An 18,472-nucleotide genomic window follows, 5' to 3' on the forward strand; every position below is an offset into this window, starting at 1 on the left:
TCCCAGATTGTCATTTCTTTCCCTTATGCTATGCCCAGTAGAAAGCAAAAACTCAGGAATTTAAGGGAACCCAGAGAAATCTGCTGTAGCTCCCCAGCCACAGCAACGGCTTTGTGTAAATTCTGCCCAGACTTCCTTTAAGACAGCCCTGGGGCCACCATGATCTATACTTCTTATCTCAGAGTTACCTAAATGCAAAGGGCCATCACAGCATGGTAACTCTTCGGGCAGATTCCTCCTCCTCCTCCAGATATGTGATTTATTCCAGAGCTAAACAAAATGGCAGGTTTCATTTAGATTCAGACCACTGCCAAGGTTTGCCTGGAGCTGCTAAGGTCAGAAAGATAGGGGGTGAGAGCCATCCAACCGAATGGACACACCTAGTAATGCTACATTTGCAGTAGCTACCCAAGGCTACCTTTACAGTGAAAAGCACTCACAGGTTACATTTCACATCATCCTGAAGTAAACACTTCACAGGACAAATCTGAATCTATTGCTCCATATTCACTCCTGCAATCCAAAGGGAATGCTGCATTTCTCCATTTTACAGGGAGTGGATTAATTGTACTAGTGCAAATCCCAGCCGTGAAGCCAGTACTGCCGGCGTACCCAGCACACCCAGGCCCAGTGTACTGCTTCCAGAAAGGGCAGCAGTAAAATCATCCAGAGACTCAGCATTCATTTAACCGGGCACCTCTATCCCAGTGTCATTGAGGGAGGTAGCCCTGGAACTGAGGATGCTCTTAAGGTGCACGGACAGACGTACTTATATCTTAGGATTTATAAGAAACTAACAAAAACAGGCATTTCTTTTCCCCTTAATATGCTAAGATTAGATTAGGTAACTCCAGCTCTTCTGCTCTAGATAATCTTAAATCTCTCCCCCCATCAAAGTCATGTAAGCTGTTTTTGTGTAACCTTCTGTCCCTTTTCCATTATATCCATAGGAAAAAGGCAGACACTTACCTTCTGCTATGCAGAGTTCCCCCTTGGGTCACCAGGAACAATGGGCAAAATGGGTGCTATGAAATTCATGCTCTTCAGTTGCTCTGAAGCCACGGATGGGTGCCATTCCCAACAAGGCAGGTCCCCTCTGCTGCCTGCCCTACCTCCTCAGCAAGATCCTAGATTTCAGCACCCACATTGCTGCTGCTGCCATCAATTTAAGCAGCTCTCAGGCTAAAAGCATTTTTAGCATCAACTTTATACTTGTTGTTTATGGTTAGCATAAGGGGTAGGCTCATATTCTCCCATGAAGGGAGTGTCTCATCACCACCTAGCAGATGGGGCTGCAACAGGTAATTGCTGCTACTGACTTCTAATATTTTTATATTTTAGCTATGTAATTTGAAATAAGACTCCTAAATCCTCAACTATGCAGTCTGCTACCCTTATTAATAGGCTTCATAGCCACCTTTATAGCCATCGCCTTCTTCTACCCAACCCATTAACTCTCATTGGATTTTAAAAGCTCTACTGAATTTATACTTTGGGACAGGGATTGACCTTTTACAATATATTTGTCCAGAACCTCCTTCCAAATAGCCCTGATAAGCACTAACGTATCATAAATAGTCAATATTAACAAGCAACTAATTACACTCTTCCGGAAGCCTGTTCCTAGATTTTCCCTGATTCAAACACTCTGATTCTACAAGCAAGAAATGTATGCAGCTAGGGCTGGCTCACAAACATTTCCAGATTAAAAACTGAAGCTCCTTATAGCCCAAGTCATTTCTATTCTCAATAAAACTGGGGTTAAAGGCAGGAAAATGTCATCCTGTCTTGTAAAGCAGCTTAGCACATTTACCAAACGCCTCTGGGAGAAGCATCCCATTTTCACCACAGTTTTATGTGGCCAATTCAGCTGTAACAGTTCTGGCTACTTTACTATCAAATGTTTTGCGATTTCCTTTCACAAACCTGGATAGGGAAAACATTAAATAGAAACTGAAAACTGAATTCCATTGGCATTTTTCTTTTGGACCTATTTTCCCAGGGAATTTAACTTCATTTTTAGAAGAGTGTTCCAACAGACCACTGGAAAGGTAACACTTGCTTTATTTCCCTTCCCTCCAGCCTTAAACAACCAGGATTTATACAGTTATTTTTATTCTTTTCAGACACCGCAGCCTTGCCTGTTTATAAAATGTAAGAGGTAGACAGATAATTGTACTATTTCACGAGTAAACAGGGAGCTGAATATGAAACTGAACTCAGAATTGGAAACCCTGTCAGAGTGTTGGTGAATCATTGTAAGAAACAAATTGTTCACTTTCTGCTCAGTCCATTAGCTACAAGGATGGAAAGAATTGCTCTCACAACGCATAATGCTGCAATTTCCTATATTCACTTAGCACTTCCCCTTTCCCTTCTGCAAATCAGAGGCATTACATTTGAGATTTAATTCACTCCCTTTAACCACGTTCTTATTCCCAACTCAGACAAACCAAACTATCACTCAGTGAAAATGCAACAGCTTTTACATAGCATTCATGAATACAGTGCCCTTCCTCTCTTTCGGAAATAAGGTAATAGCAGGAAAACACAGAGAATTAGATAGAGGCCCCTGTGCCTATCCAGCTGTAGAAGCCCCGTTTTGATTCTCCTGAGCTTTTTGAGAGATGGCGTATCAAAACTGAGTTCACGTGAACCCTGTGCCATTTGTATGCCAGATTTCGTGTTGACATTGTGATGAAAAAAACAATACTTGCCTACAGGTACCACATGGTTGCCCATGCCCTTTCCTCGTGTTTGTAAGTCTGGGGGAGCTGCTAACATTTTTAATAGTACCCAAGTGATAAGGCGTCCTAAGCAAGCTGTTTAAAGCGATTCTGCCTCTGACATGGGCCAAGGAAGATTGTACTGGTACAACTGAGAGCCCTAACTACCCTGCAGGGCTTCACTCCAGCAATGAGACAGGGCTTACCATCCCCAGTAGAACCGTGTGCTACCACGCTGTATTCACCCCGAGACCTGCACTAGGCTGCCTGCCTCTGCATGGCAATGTCCTGCAGGGAAACAGCCCTGGGTGTGTACAGCAGCGAGAGCCCAAAGAGCCCTTTAGATCCACTGTTCGCACTTACTGGCCTCAGAAAAGAGGGGTGCTACACTGGATGGCTGAGAATACCCACCTGCACAGTTTCTGCAGGACGACTAAATTAGACGGAGGCCTGGAAAGGATGACTTTTCATTTATGCTCAGTATTTATAGGTACGGTGCTGGTGGGCCTCTACTGTGCATTTTTTACAAGCAGAAGAAGGAAAGGTTCGAGAGGAGAGCTATGAAATAAAATTCTTGGCACTTTTCAGCCTCTTTACTAACTTTCCTGCACACGTGACAGCACACGTTAATTGATCCTGCTATACACCCTCCACAGACAAAGCCTGGGGAGTTGCTCTGTAAAGACATGTCACAGAAGACAAACAGTGGTCATCTGAGGCCCCAAGAGCAGCTAGAGGTGGGAGTTCTTCTCTGGGGCTTGGGTGGCCTCTTAACTTCTGCCCCTGTCAATTTGCATGGTCCAACAGTCCTCTCTTGACTGCATGAACTGTGCTGACCAACACTGGGAGGAAGACATGAGATCTCAGAAAAGAACAGACCTCATTGCCTCTGCATCTTCTGCGTGCTGCATTTTTATTCTGGAGATAACATTGCAAAAGAGGCTTTTAAAAAATGCCTGCAAATGAAATAAGGAGCAGGCCTTGCGTGACTTACAGCTCTAGCTCCTGCTCTAGCAGACACAGATCTATCTCAGAAAAGAGTGGCTGGATTGAGACCTGGAGGTAAAATGTAGCCTTTCAGTCCAGCAACTATGAAATCTATTTTGAGCTGCTTCTAATTGAACTGACTGGCACTGGCACTAAAATGCCTCTTGGAACATGTGCTGCTTTTGCAGCAGTTGAGATTTCAACTTCCCGTTTCCATCTGATGCAAGATGCTTGCTTTTTCATAACTTTACCTGCAAGTAATCTATCAGGGATAATCATTAAAAGGGAATTCAACCAAATTGATCCTCCAGACAAATTCTGCCACAGTGGCAAATCCACTCTGTGCATAACCTTAAACTCATTGGCCGTTAACTGTCCTCATTCACATCTCTGAGGTTAGCAATTCACAAGGAGGGATGGTGAAGGAGGGTAGCATTTTAGGTGTACCCATCAGCTGTCAAGGCCTGGGAAATGACAGCATCACATCTTCAGCATCATTCTAGTTTCATTTAAAGTAGCAAGACAGGATAGGGAGTTTGGTGGCAACAAGAAAAGCTTGAGGCAGAAAGTACTAAGAACATCAACCATTCCATAATTAACATACCTCTTTATAATCCTTATGGAAAATAAAATAGTAACACATTTCAAAAGGTATTTTGCAAAAGAAACAGAAAAAACCCACCCTGATTTAATAGGAAATAAAAGTGATTTTATTTGTGCCATGCTGGTCTCAAATCACCCAGTTTGTCTCCTGTGGGGAAGCAGGGCTGTTTGGCTCCGGAATGCTTTATTGCTGCTCTGTTATCAGAATTGTGTTCACGCTGGAGCCCACGCAGAAGCCAGTGATGTACACGTATTTGGGTTGTGTTTCAGGACATGTGCCAGTTTAACATGGACTGAAATCTACCTCCTGCTGCTTTGCAAACTCAACTGTTTTCCTCCAAAGGTGGAGAGCGGCAACCACAGCTTCTTCCCCATATTTTCCTGGACATCTGAAATTTCTGATTAACGTTAAAAAATGTCCACCTGAATATCCTTCACCCACTTGCATTTTAAAGAACGTGACTATGTAACCCATTTCACACTTATTCCACCTGAATAGTCCGCTCCGGGCCAAACCCCAAGAAGATGCCAGCACTTATTTTTAGCCTCACCTTAACGTCTCAGCTGTTGGCAAAGAAATAGGAGTTGTTACTCTAAGGTGTCGGAGGGCCTTTTTAAACTAACTGTAGTTGTTGCAAAACGTTTTGGAGAGACATCATTGAATTCTGATTATTTTGTGTTTACTTACCTTTTCTCTAGGACCAGATACAAAATGAAACAACACAGGTTTCAGGGAGTATTTAAACTGAGGAGGGCATTATTTAGCTCAGTTAAGTTACAGGAAATTGCCAGTAAGGGTGCCAAGGACATCTCTATAGCCTTCACTATGTCAAGTAGAGGGACTCATTACTAATACTATTTGCTAGTATAACCAGAATCTATTTCTTAGCTCCACATCTCAAATGTACTTTGAAGCCCAGACGAGGAATATGTCACTGTTGGCCTATTCTTCACTGAGAAGGCAAGAATTTGTCTGTGAAACATCTCCAGGGTCGGAGTGATTGATACCTTGGAGCATAGCCATTATATAACAATACCAGAATTAATCCCTTTGCAAATCATTTGGAAATACAACAATAGTTCCTCCTGAGATAGAAGGGAAGCTGCCATACTTCTAAAAATGTATAGACTGTCCTGCTGAAACAAGAAGAGAAGTTTCCAGGTTGGGATGGAAAGCTCACTTCCTGAATGGAAGGGCAGTGCCTTGATCCTTACCTGGCCCTTTATGTGGCACTGGGCTGAGGAGCAGGTGTGGTCCCCAAGTTCCCTGGCCAGCTACATCAGGGGCCTGAACCAAATCTCCCTTCTGGACTATACCACTGGGTTTCTTTCCCTTGGAAACCAGGGAGTTAGGGAGAACAGGCTGCTCTGTACCCAGATTTCTCCAAGACACAAGGTTGATGTGTGGCTGGAGCACTCGAGCCCAGGAGCTTGGAAGAGCTCCATGTTCTCCAGATTGTTCAAGGGAGTACAGTCTTCCTGACAGCCCAAATGCAGGCATAGATAGGATGAAATATGTATTTCTATTTTGTTTATAAAGTTGAGCAGCTTTAAACCTTGTTTACAAAAAGGACAAGCGCTGGTTGCTCACTATCAGTCTTGTGCCTCTGGGTAGCTGTAACTAGCAGGTTACTCATACACAGAGCTCTCTCAGATGGCCTAAGAAAACAGAGCACCACAGTCAGCATTCGGGGCTACACTCAGGCTAGGGATCCTATTCATTCCCTACGGGAAGATGGAAAGATGAAGAACCACTTCTTAGGGTTATTCAATAACCGAGAGAGGAGGCAGAGGCGCAGATGATGTACAAATGCTCCACAGTGGTGACTGTTGGCCATTAGTACTTTTGTGTGCCGGCTGGAGGCCTTTCGTGAGCAGGCTGAAGCCTTTCCCAGGCAGTCGCTCTAAGGGACTTCAAGACGTCCTATAGCCTCTCTCCTGGTCTCACGATGGGACTGACTGTGCTAACATCACTCCTGAGACAGCAGCCTGACCTATGCTCTTAAAAAATGGTGGAGGCTCTGCCGTCTCCCTAGACAATCTGTCCCCCATGTTTTACTGTTACATAACTTAATGCTCCTTTCCTGCAATTTAAGTCCATTAGTTCTTAAGCCCAGAGAACAGTTTGTCCCTTCCATTTTGCAGCTATTTCTGTGTGTTTGAAAAAGGTTATCACATCTCCCTTCAGTCTCCTCTACTCCAAACTAAGCAATCCCAACTTCCCAGTTCATCACACACAAGCCAGGCTGCTGCTGGCTGGTGATAGCTTTCAGTAACTGCTGACTGGGCTGGATTTGTACCAGCAGCCTGTGGGTGAAAGTCCTCAGCAGCTTCAGCTCTCTGAGCCAGGCTGTCCTTTCAAAGATGTGAAACTTTCTTCTGTAATCCATTACAGTGCATCAGTAAATATACATTACGGTATGGTAAATGTCTGGAATTTTCTCCATCACATTAGGATATCAGAAGAAGAAGAAAGGAAAAGACACCCTATTTCGTGAAAGTGTACTGAAGGGCTGAACTTAAAACAGGCTTCTAAGCAGGTCTCGAAGAGTAGAGAGGGAAAACGCAATTTATTGTGTTAACACCTTCCCCACTCCATCCCCTCTACCGAACAAATGAAATGAAATGCATGAACCATGTCTTGGTTTGCAAATGAAACTTGGTATTTGTATTTGCTGCAATGTCTCACAGTGCTGTTTTTCATTTTAGACTTTGCATGGTAGTAAACACTGCAATGCTTTACATTCATTAAGCTGGGGCCCATTTACTCCATGCAGGCAAAGCAAGTGCATATATCTCAGACCCATAAAGCATCAGTTCAGAATTACACAGGAAATAAATGAGCCTAAACCAGAAGTCCAATTTCCAGAGTCCAGCTCACTAAAGCTAAACAAGCACCTTAGATAAATATGGCCTATTTTAAATGAAACGTTAGTGTAATTTGATAACTGTCAATAATTCCCTCATTATGCTTAAATGAGCTTGTCATCCAAGGAGATTGCTGCATGGCTGATCTTAATTTGCTAATAAAAACCACAGAGAAGAATTTCAGCTAAGCTGGAACTATTTGATTCATAAAAGTGCAACAGTGCACTTTTTAAAGCATTCCTTCCCAGTCCTGGCTCCTGACTGGCTGAAGCCCAAAGCCAGTTTGCTCTGCAGCCTGTAAGAAGGCAGCTTTGCTATGTAAGAACAATGAGCAATTGTCTCTCTAAATCACTATTATTCCTTAGCCCATTATATTTAATTTATTTTTAATCATGTTGTATAATAGAAATAAAATCATTGGATTAAGCATATATCTAGCAGCAGGAGCCCATTATCCTTTGACAATGTTCTGTTTCATTGACATTATATCTTCATTGTAGACAGTTTCCTTGCCATCATTAGTCCTAAAATGACTATTGGATTTCAAGGGTTTCTCCCTAATCCATAATAAGATTTAGTTGCTAACAGCACAAAACAAAACAAAGATATGCTCCTATTATTTTACTGCTGTGGAATTCTTATTTTAAGCTATTCAGAAAAGTCAAGAGTAAATCCAGATATTGTAAGTATTTAAAGTTTTCCTGCATAATTCTGATTCAAGGGAAAGCAACAGTAACTTTGTAAACTTTGGATCTTTGTTACTCAACAAAACTTTATTTTACTTAAGCAATGTTTTTTTTTCAGACCAGTTAAAGCAAATCTCAGTACAGTCCATTTTCTCCAGAAAGGGCTATGAGAGGTTCATCATATTCCATGAGAAGAAAGAGGGAGAAACTTCCATGCCAAGGTTGCCAGTGATTCCTCTGTGGTAAGTGCTAGCTAACAGAGTCAGAGCTAATATCAAGAAGTTGAACTCCTCCGGCATGCTGATCCCCATGGGATAATTCAACAGCTCTTCATTTGTACCAACGGCAGTCGCAGTTAAATCTAAAACTAGACTGTTCCACACCCTATTAACAGCAGCATTAGAATGCAGCAGGGACCATCCTGAGGAAAGAGCATTTTCTGTTATCTCATAGTTATCTCTGAGGAGGTGGCAAATTTCCCTGTGAAAATCATCCTTATAGATTGCCTCTTATTTAAGGATATGCTGGTACTATCAAGTGGTGCTCTTTTTATGCTGAAATTGCTAGCAACACTTAAGAGTATCTGTATGACCCTTTCAGCCAGGAGAGCAGCTTCAATAGATACCTATTTTCCATATATGTAGACCAGCTATGACACTTTCACCCATACTGACATGATCTGCATAAGCCACGTGGTTTCTATTAAGAAGGGTCCATACAATATAGTCAACTCTCCATTATCTTGGCTAATAGGAGAATAGAATAACTCAGATAAATGAAAGACATGCATAATTATTGCTTCCAGATAAGAGCCGGCTCAAATATTTCTGCACTGTGCTCCCCAGACAGAGCTTGTACTTCTGTCAGAGCTTGCTAACTTAGAGTTTATTAACTCAGGCATTACCTGCTTCCATCTGGTACATGCTAGGCAGCTTGGGTGTCTCTATGATTTAATCACCCCCCAAGTAATGTACTAACTGATAATCATCTTGGCTATAATTAAATAACAACTTCCATATTCACCCTTTTATATGTGCTGATACTGATACAACGTAGACCCAGTCATGCATGGCCATGTCAAGGTTGAATGTGGCGTAATGAGGAAAGGCAAATTATGCATGAAATGCAAGAGGAGTATGTTCAAAAGACAAGGGAATGCAGAAGGCACACAGTGATGGAGAAGGGCTTTATATTCACATCTAACAACCTGGAATTAACACAAGCGCTTCCTTTCTTATCCCCAGGTAGCCCTCGCAGAGGAATTATGCTCAGGACCGTCACAGGTAACACATGCATGAACTAGAACTACCTTTCTACAAGAATTGTCAGAGGGTTTTTTTATTATTATTGTGTTGCAATTACTCGGCCACATTGAATGTTTGTCAGTTGCAAGTTCTCATAACCTGTAATCTCCACAGACCTTTTAGTACTGACACATAGCCTTCCTGATCTCAGCATTGGTATATAAATTGTATTGTTCAGTCACAAGACACACTCGGTTCTGTTACAGACATATGGGCAACACATGGTCTTCAGCACTCTAGAAAGAAACACAGGTTCTCTTACAAAGAAAATGAAAATGTTGCAACCAATTTTTTCCAGATTCTTATGGGAGGAAAGGGATTATAAAGATATAAACTCAGACTTAATGAAAACAGTAACACTATTTCTTATACATTGAAGTGAATCACCTTATGGAAACAAAACCATTGCTAGGCAAGTTTTTAATGGTGTGCTAGTACATGTTGAGGAATTGATGATTATATTCTGCCACATTCCATGTTGCGTTTACTAATTAGCATTGCCTTGGTTTGTCTGCACGTTACAATTAGACAGAGCTACACAATGATGCAAGCCACAGGCCAAACCGTAAAGGGAAAATTGATGGGTTTGAGAAGTTAGCCAATATCATGTGATGTTACTAGACTGGCTACAGAAAAAGCAACTGACAGCAAGTCACAGTGCCACACATATCATATCCCTAAATATCTGTTCATTTTGCTTAAAGCATCACATACAGTGTTTAGATCGCTGCGGAGGTCCTGGACAACATTTTCTATACTCCTGGTATCCTTCAGAATCTCAATACTTTGTGTATATGGATTGAAATACACAGAGAAGGGACGATTGATTGACTTGGCAAAGTCCCTGAAAGAAAAAAGAAAATTAACACCCCTTTTTTTACCACTGAAGAAGAGAAAATTAGACTTTTGAGTCAAGGGAAATAATTTACCTCATCTTTTCTTTGGCTTCTTCAAAACTTTCTGAAACAAAGTAAGCCTCCTGGAAAGTAGTGATAAGGCATTCTTGCAAACAAGTTGTCTTTGGATCAAATGTTTTCACATTGGCCTTGTCAGAAAGAGCATGCTGCAAAATACACCACAGGATCTGTTAAAACGTGTTTTGATACTGCTGCGTATCTATACAACTGTTCATATATACAGCTTTTATATCGCAGTGCTGTATGTTCCCATTAGTTGGGAGCCTCTCATTTTACATACAGTGGTTTTTCAGATTAAACAGAATAAATCATTTGTTATTTAAAAAGCTCTTTTTATAAAAGTAATTTTTCCCCCAAAATAACTAAAATAATAAAGATATTAGAAATGCACCTGACGTGTAGGCATACAGACCTAAATCTTTAGCTGCAAACAGGAAATTCATTAAATAACCATTCCTGAAAAATGATCTATACAACTACAAATATGTATGACCCAAAAATGTCACTTAACTGACAGAATTGATCATTGTCGTGGCGGGTGAATTGAGTCTGACCAAACCATTCATATAATCTGTGCTTTACATTTTCAGGCCAAATCATATACTATTTTCCTGAAAGTGAGTTTAAGAGTGAAACTATATATCTCAAAAACCATTAAATAGTGCCCATTTATTGCATGCTGATGAAATGTATTACCCTTCTGCCACGTACACCTGACCAATAATGCTCCATATCGTACTGCAAGGAAAAAATAACTAAATAATAATAATAAACAGGCATAGACAAGTACAGAGCAGTCACTGGGCAGACAAGGCATCAAATGCTGCTACCCAGAGAAGGGATTTCCGATCAGCCTTTCTCCTCATGTGTCTGGCACAAGCCACTAGAAAGCACACAGAGGTTTCAAAACTGAAAATCAGGTACTGAGACATTTTCCAACACAATCTTTTTCTAGCTCCCCTTTCTATTTGAATACTTGTGTCAGACTTTGGATCTACCTTAACTTTTAGAGAACACATATTTTCATTCTCAGTGCTCTGTACAGAAGTATGAGGTAAGGAAGGACAGTGTATTTAGGTCAACTTTCAACCTTTAGTCCCCTACTATCCATTCATAGTGAAGATGTGCATGAAAAGCATAGAGAAATAACAGGGAGGGAACAGATCCCTGAAGTCCGAAGGTGCCTCGTTTCTTTACTTTATTTCTGCATGGACATTCTTTTCAGCTGAGTAAGGTATTAACTTAAGGTATTCACCACACCTTTTACCTGGGCTCTTGCTTATGCTCATTCCTAAATCCCTGTGAAAGGCTCTGAAAATATGCCACTAGCTCTCAACCTGCAGTCTCCAAATAACAGGACATAAAACTGGAACAGGAACCTCTTCCTCCCACCTCCACTCTCTCCAAAAATAAATACATGAAAAATTAATGCATGGAATCTTCAAATGTCAGGGAATTAACTTTTTTTGGTACATATATCTTTTCCTTCTCACAAGGTTTGCTGTTTCTAGTCAGTCATCAGTTAAACAAGTTTGAAAACGAAAATAAAAAATGGTCTGTCTTAACCAGTATCATCTTCTAAAAGGATTGCAGGAACAGACTCACTGTATTAGGCCCCTGCCTATATCCCTGTTGTCACTTTCTCCTTGCAGAGCCATGATGTGGTTGATTGCCTGTAAATTTAGGCATTTACCTCCTTCTATTGAAATTAATTTGTTTTTCTTGACTGGAAATTTTAATAGGCTCCCTGGGAGGTTAACTATAGATAAAAACATCTCTTAAGGTGCCTTTGTACTTCCAAGTGTGACTTGAAGTCTCATATGTCTAAAGCACAAAGTTTTAAAACTCTGAGTGAAGCCCTGTGCAGGGAATCAAGAGGGTGATACAGGACATGTTTTCTTAGGAACTGAATCAGTAGATGACCACTTCTGGCTCACAGATTCTCTCCTGTACTGTGACAAATTCAACACAAAGGGTGACAGGGTTATCCTCTCCTCTTCTCGCTCACTAATGGCCTCTGCTGGGCCAGGCCTACTCCTTGGGATTGAAGCCATCAGAGGCAAGAAGGGATTCAGCCTGTGGTTTCTACATTTTGAACAACTGCTCTAATCATTGAGCTGTAATTTTATAAAATGGAAGAGCTTAAAGAGAAGCAAAAGCTAACTCTTTATCACAACGGATATCCTCTGAGAAAGCCTTTCTGGCTTTTCTCCTCAGATTATATGAAATAAATCCTACTTTCTGGATCCCAGTTTACGCACGAGCAGAGCTGCTGCTTCACAAAGCAGCTCTGCAGAGACTGGGATGTGCAAACACCAGGAAACATACAACCTGGTAACAGAGAATAAAGAATTCAGACATGTCTTCAAAGGTAGGTGACAACTGATCAATTATTCATAGGACTGCAGTTTAGGAATGAAGTGCCTAAATTGTGATGAATTCCCACCCAAGATACCTACTCCCTTCTAGGATATGGTTTTTTTGGCTCTTAGATCAAGTAGGCATTGTCATGGCTACCAAAGCAATGGGAAAAATCTTTGCCAATCTGGATCACTGTTTCAAATTCTGCTGCCTGGTATCTGTAACGTCTACTATTGAGTTGATATGCTGATACCAGCAACGCCAGAGTTCAGCAACTGAACTGAGCCTGCAGACAAACCTTCATACACTAGACAGTTTATGGTCTGTCTATTAGGATACTAAGGACACTGACTCAAAGCTGAACTAAATTTTTTTCAGAAACATTATAGTGCTCTAAAATGTTGGCATTCTCAACATTATGAAGTACAGAATCTCACTGAAAAACTTCACCTGGTGAGTCCAAAAGCTTTCAAGCTCAGACTAGGATTTTTTTTTAATGAATGCTATTCACTTATGTTTTGGTTGGACATTCGGTTCTTCAGTGAACTCGAATGATTAAGTATCCAGTACAGATTTTTCCATCACAGACCTCCTCAGTTATCTACCTCCAATGAGGTGAAAAGGCTAACAATCATATGTAAAATAGCTTTTGGTCAAATAGAGCATCCTACCATCTTGTGGATTTCTGCTAATTGTCTCTAGTGGCCTGTTCAGTACAAATTGTACTGCTTATGCTAATACAGCTAATGGTGATTCTCCTTCAGTTCAAGCAAGAAGAGTTTGGGATTAAACTTCCAAATGAATCACCATTGATACTCAGGAAAAGCAGCAGTATCAGACAACTGGACAGCTTAAGAATTAAGACAACTACCCATATTGGAAATAGGCATAGCACTAAAGAAATGCCTCCACTCCCTGCTAGATCAAAGGTTAAAAGTGTGATTGAGGTACACCCAACCACAGGTCTCTAGGCCTAGGATGTCTGATGCATCTCTACAGGGATGGAAGATATAGCACAGGACCTAAAGAAGCCTTAGACATTTCTGGAGTGGCAGCTGGAGAGCTGGTCTGATATACTGAGGCATCTCAGGTGGCACCAGGCATTTACACTGAGCGACCGTGAATCATTTTCTAAGTGACCACTATCACTGACACATGAAAAAAGAGTTTGGTCTTGTAATTTCTCCTTTGAGTATAAAAAAAAAAATGGAGTGTAATAATACAACTTGGAGTGTTTCAGTTTCACAAAAAACAACCACCAAAAAAAAACAAACCCAAAAAGCAAAATCTTCAGCTAGCAAGGGGAAAGCTTGAGATGAGTTATAAATACTGCACTGTGTGAGGAGTGCAGGAGGGCAGAAGAACACAGGTCAAGAATTGTCTGTGTGTCAGTACTGATTTTATCACCTTGTTATTCTGGGGGGGAACACAGAGTCTTGGAAAATCTGCTCTTAAAAGTTTTTCTGCTTGTCTACAACATAGGTTGCAAATCTGTCAGTGTCCTGATTTTACCAAAATTCTTTTATTTCATCAGTATGATTTTATATATTGTTTAGAAAAATAAGGAAAAGAGCACTAAAATGAGCATCTGGGATCCAGCAGTTGTCTTCTCCATCATCTTCATCCTCTTCAGAAAACAGAGCCAAAACTTGTACTTGAATCTTTTTGGTTACAAAGGCTAATGCTGGCTCTCCTTAACATACATTATCATTAAAACAAAATAAGACTGGATATTGTATTTGACTTTAAAAATCTATATAGAAAGATTTTAAGTCTACCCCTCTGTTAAATATAGAAGCATATAACAAGATATATGACTTGATCTACAGCCAACTGAAGTTGGCCTTTAATGAAAGAGTTCAAGAGAGCATCATACAAAGTAAATAGATTAAAGTTTCTGAAGACATTTGGACTACTTTTTAGAAATAGTTTTAATAATTGAAATGTACATTATTTCTGCCTTATCTCTATGCCCTAAATATATACTGCGTAATAGTGTTAGCTAGAGTTAACCTGACTATACTAGGCAGAACATTTTATAACTACTTACTGTATTATTTTTTTCCCTCCAGGCTTCATTTTTAATCTTCTTTTTCTCCTTATTTTGTTGTGCTTTTAAATTTTTTTTGCTCGATGCTTCCATAGCATGCACATCAGGAGTTGCATTTTTCAGCATGTTAAATTTGAAGTCTAAATACTGAGTGAGGAAAAAACTTGAAGGGAATCCTATATTGTTAGGCTGGTGCCCACATGTCTCTAGCTTTTATAGTTCTTTGTTGCTAAAGCTGTTGATCAGATTTGCAGAGTGCAGCAGTATAATGTAGAAATACGGATGACTGAACAAGCCATTCACTCATCTGAAAGGCCCAAATACTGCTGGCCACTCCCACTCTGCAAATAACATGACTCATTTATCTCTAGAAATTTCTAGATATTACACATAAAATTGACCACCATTTTGTTTTCTGTGAATAATGTTGCATTAAAAAGAGATCTGATAGGCAGCTGGAGAATTTTCTTCCTCCTGACAAAAGCATATTAATAATCAAATGCCTATAAAGTCAAGGTAGCAAAAATGAACATTGAAACAAGATCTACCTTCCTAGTTACAAGGAAAAAATAAGTATTTTAACTTCTTCGTAGAAGGGACTATAGGCCCACAGTCGCTATTGTGTAAGAATAGCAGTAGATATTTCTGAAAGGGCTTCTTCACTCTGACTCCTATGAGAAGTATGGGTGTTGCACACGTTGAGGGTCAGACTTCATGGCCATGCAGGCCGAGTCTCCTACTCATCCCCACTCACCACAGAAACAGTTGGTATTGTTGTCGTCATTTTCAGAGCAATTTCAGAGCAATTGCTCTCATCCATTAGCATTTCAGATCTCAACTACAGTCTATTATATTAGCATTATCTTTCAGACACCTTCCAGTCAAGGAAGAAATTTTCTCTCCCAATAGGTGCTAGGCCATAGGGGCAGAGGTAGGGGAGGTTGCTTTCCCAGGAAACATCAGAGACCGGCATGATGATGGCTTGATGCAAGGCTGTGCACCAATGTCATGAGCGCCCAGACATTCTCTTTGCTAAGCACCTGATAAGAAGCACACTCACTACCAGGTTTCCAGTCTAGAAACAGCTTCTCCCATGGTCAGATTAACTGAGTAGTTAGTTATAGTACTTAGTAGGTTTTTTGTATTTTTTTTTCCTTACCTTTTACCTTCTTTTCTACCCTGGAGCACAGTCCTGCAAAGACTTTCTGTACATTTTTCGCCTTACCAGTTCCTTCATGGAGACTACGGCTATTTGTGGTATGGTGCTGTTCTGTGCCTGCAGCACACAAGTGCTTAGTCTCTCAATAACTGAAATGTCTAACTTAAGTCCCTATGCTCAGTACATACAAGATCTGGTGAAATTTAATATCTTATGGTACATAACAGGTCAAACCAGATGATCTAATAGTCCCTCCTGGCTTCACATCTATGAAATATATATGTAGTGTAATAGAAAAGTTTATAACATTATTGATTTATGGCAAAATTATTATGATATATGGCCATACTTTCGAAGCAGATCAATATAGTCCATTAATGTGCACACTATTTAATTTTTACTGTTGCTTTTCAAAAGGATTATTCTTTGCATTTATACACTGAGATTATTGCCGAGTGAAGAACACAGATTTGGGATCACAACTGTGTGGTAACAAAATATGCCCACTTGACTAGAATAATGTGTTTGTTTATAACATTGATGGTAGGAGATTTATGATGTTTTCGACTATTCATTTCCTCGGTTTTATGCCCTTAGATTTTGTAAATGATGTGATAGGTATTTTCAGGGCCATCACCTAATGACTGTAACTGTTAGTTTAAATAAAAGCCCTGATTCTCTGCAGAATCCTGCACAGAATTTGGGGCTTAGCACTGAATGTTGTTGGGCTAGAGGAAAACAACTGGGACGTGTTCATCTCTCTGCATTTACCCATCTTTGCACTGTGGGTATAAAATATTGCCAGGCTGATACAGAATGCTTCTGTGGCTGAAGTATTCAGTGAACTTAGAGTAATTGTAATGCAATCAAAGAAAAAATATTGGAGAAGGTAATTTGCTTCAACCTTTTTTCTACTAATGAATGAATAGCAAATTGACTAATGAGCATCACCATGAACATTCTCAGTTACAGGTGAAACAAACAGCAAAAGGAGACTGAGATGTTCCTGTTAAACTGCCAAGTAGTTCACTGAAAGCCGGCCCAGGAGGGTGGGAAGATAGTTGAACACAAATCAACAGCAGATATATTGCAAAGCAGTTCATAAATACTGTTCTGTATATGCTTTCTAAAACCAAATGTCCCAGAAGACAGTACTCCTCCCTCGCCTTCCCCTTCCCTCCCATCTTGCAAGAGATGTGCTATGTCCCAAAATACTACACTTGTAGCAAAATACCTTTTGCTTGTTCCCTATGTTTTCTAGGCATAAAAAAGGCAATAAATGATCCACTACAACTACTCACACAATGCAAGGTTAAACACTTTCACCTTTATAAGTCTAGGGCTCTACCTATTGTTACATAGCCATGTACTTCACATCTAGCATGAGTTTATATGCACTCCTTAATTTTAAATATGATTAATCTACCGAATCAAGACCTTAATAAATGTTGTTCTTTTAATACCAATAATGAATCAATTGAAATACACTGGATTACTTACAACAGAATCACATCTGATTTCAAAACAATTTTTGTGTGGATTAAAAATATATGCTTCTCTTCTTAACAAAGCTTTCAGAGTCCAAGGCACCCTTACCTGTTACCACCTAGGAGCCTCTTTTTACAAGAAACACAAATTCAAACAGAAATAAGTTTTGTAGTTTATAGTTGCTTTGGAACTTTGGACCTTATAAATTCATTTCATGCTTCAAGTGCCAGATGATATTTCAAACAAAGCTTTTAGGTCAATATCACATTTTAAAAGTAAACTTTCTACCTTGAGAACTTCAACTGTTATTTGAAAGTCAAAATATTTACATCCCACTATTATTTTTTTAAGATTAAAAGCAAGTTAATCTTTAAAGTCTGCTTTAAGGGCATATACCTTTAATTCACCAATAGAAGACAGAAGTCCTGCTCCATAAGCACGTAGTTGTCCTTCTTGCTTGCAAAGGCCAAATTCAATTGTAAAAAAATAGCACTGTAAAATAAACAGATACAGAGATACATATAGTGTAGTTGCAAAGAGGTACTTGGGCAATGACAATTGGCACCATATTCACTTGATTGCCCCACTTCTTCAGAATTTCACGTCTTTAATATAAATTCAGATAAAGTATGTTATTACTGCTAAGTACTTTAAATGTCATGTTCTGCAGTAAGGGAGCTTTGCACAAAAATGTGAGATTCTGCTTTCTTTCTGGGCACCCAAGCAGTTAACATGGATGGCCAGTTAGGAACAGACAAGCAAGATCATTTAGGTATCAAAGGCACTGACAGCAATCTGCAGAGATTTTTGAAACCTGGTGAAATAAATGAGGTGCCTTAAAATAAAAACCTGCAAGGTAGTTGGTCTGCCTGTCTAGGAACCACTGAAGATCCTGAGATCTAGTTCAGAGCACTCAGCTTTAAGCTCAAGCTGATGCCACTTCAAAGTCTGGCACATATTTAAGCGCTGCCTTGAGTTAGAATGAACTTACTTACATGTATGTACTTAAGAGCCTTCTTGAGGCCTTAGTCTTCACTAGATTTTACTCTGCCATAAACGAAGAAGTAATATGCTACTTGGCTTCTTAAATTTCAGAAAGAAAATTACAGTCAGTCGAATGAGTTCACTTGACCAATCCTTTAAAATTGTTCTTTAGGTCTACATTCAATCAGGTAACATATCTGAGCTGTAAAACTGATGAGAAGCTGTGAAAGGGATGCGCTAACTCAGCATACAGTACTGTATCCAACTTTGCTGCATCCACCCAGCAAACCTAAATATTAGGAAGTCAGTAAGAAGCACAAGTAGCCCACTGTCCACTAA

General features: G+C 40.0%; 1 protein-coding gene across 1 annotated transcript in view; it reads right to left on the minus strand.

Annotated features, from left to right (window-relative positions):
* Nucleotides 1-7,944: 7,944 nt before the first annotated feature.
* The window catches only part of TPH2 (tryptophan hydroxylase 2), a 51,293-nt gene continuing 40,765 nt past the window's right edge, over nucleotides 7,945-18,472 (minus strand). Inside the window, exons 9-11 of the mRNA XM_075080789.1 lie at nucleotides 17,546-17,641; nucleotides 10,104-10,237; nucleotides 7,945-10,018 (exon numbers count right to left, since the gene is read on the minus strand). Coding sequence (XP_074936890.1) covers nucleotides 9,844-10,018; nucleotides 10,104-10,237; nucleotides 17,546-17,641 — 405 coding nt within the window. The 3' untranslated portion in view covers nucleotides 7,945-9,843. The remainder of the gene's footprint in view (nucleotides 10,019-10,103; nucleotides 10,238-17,545; nucleotides 17,642-18,472) is intronic.

This window comes from Phalacrocorax aristotelis, chromosome 1, assembly GCF_949628215.1.
Source record: "Phalacrocorax aristotelis chromosome 1, bGulAri2.1, whole genome shotgun sequence".
NCBI lineage: Eukaryota > Metazoa > Chordata > Aves > Suliformes > Phalacrocoracidae > Phalacrocorax > Phalacrocorax aristotelis.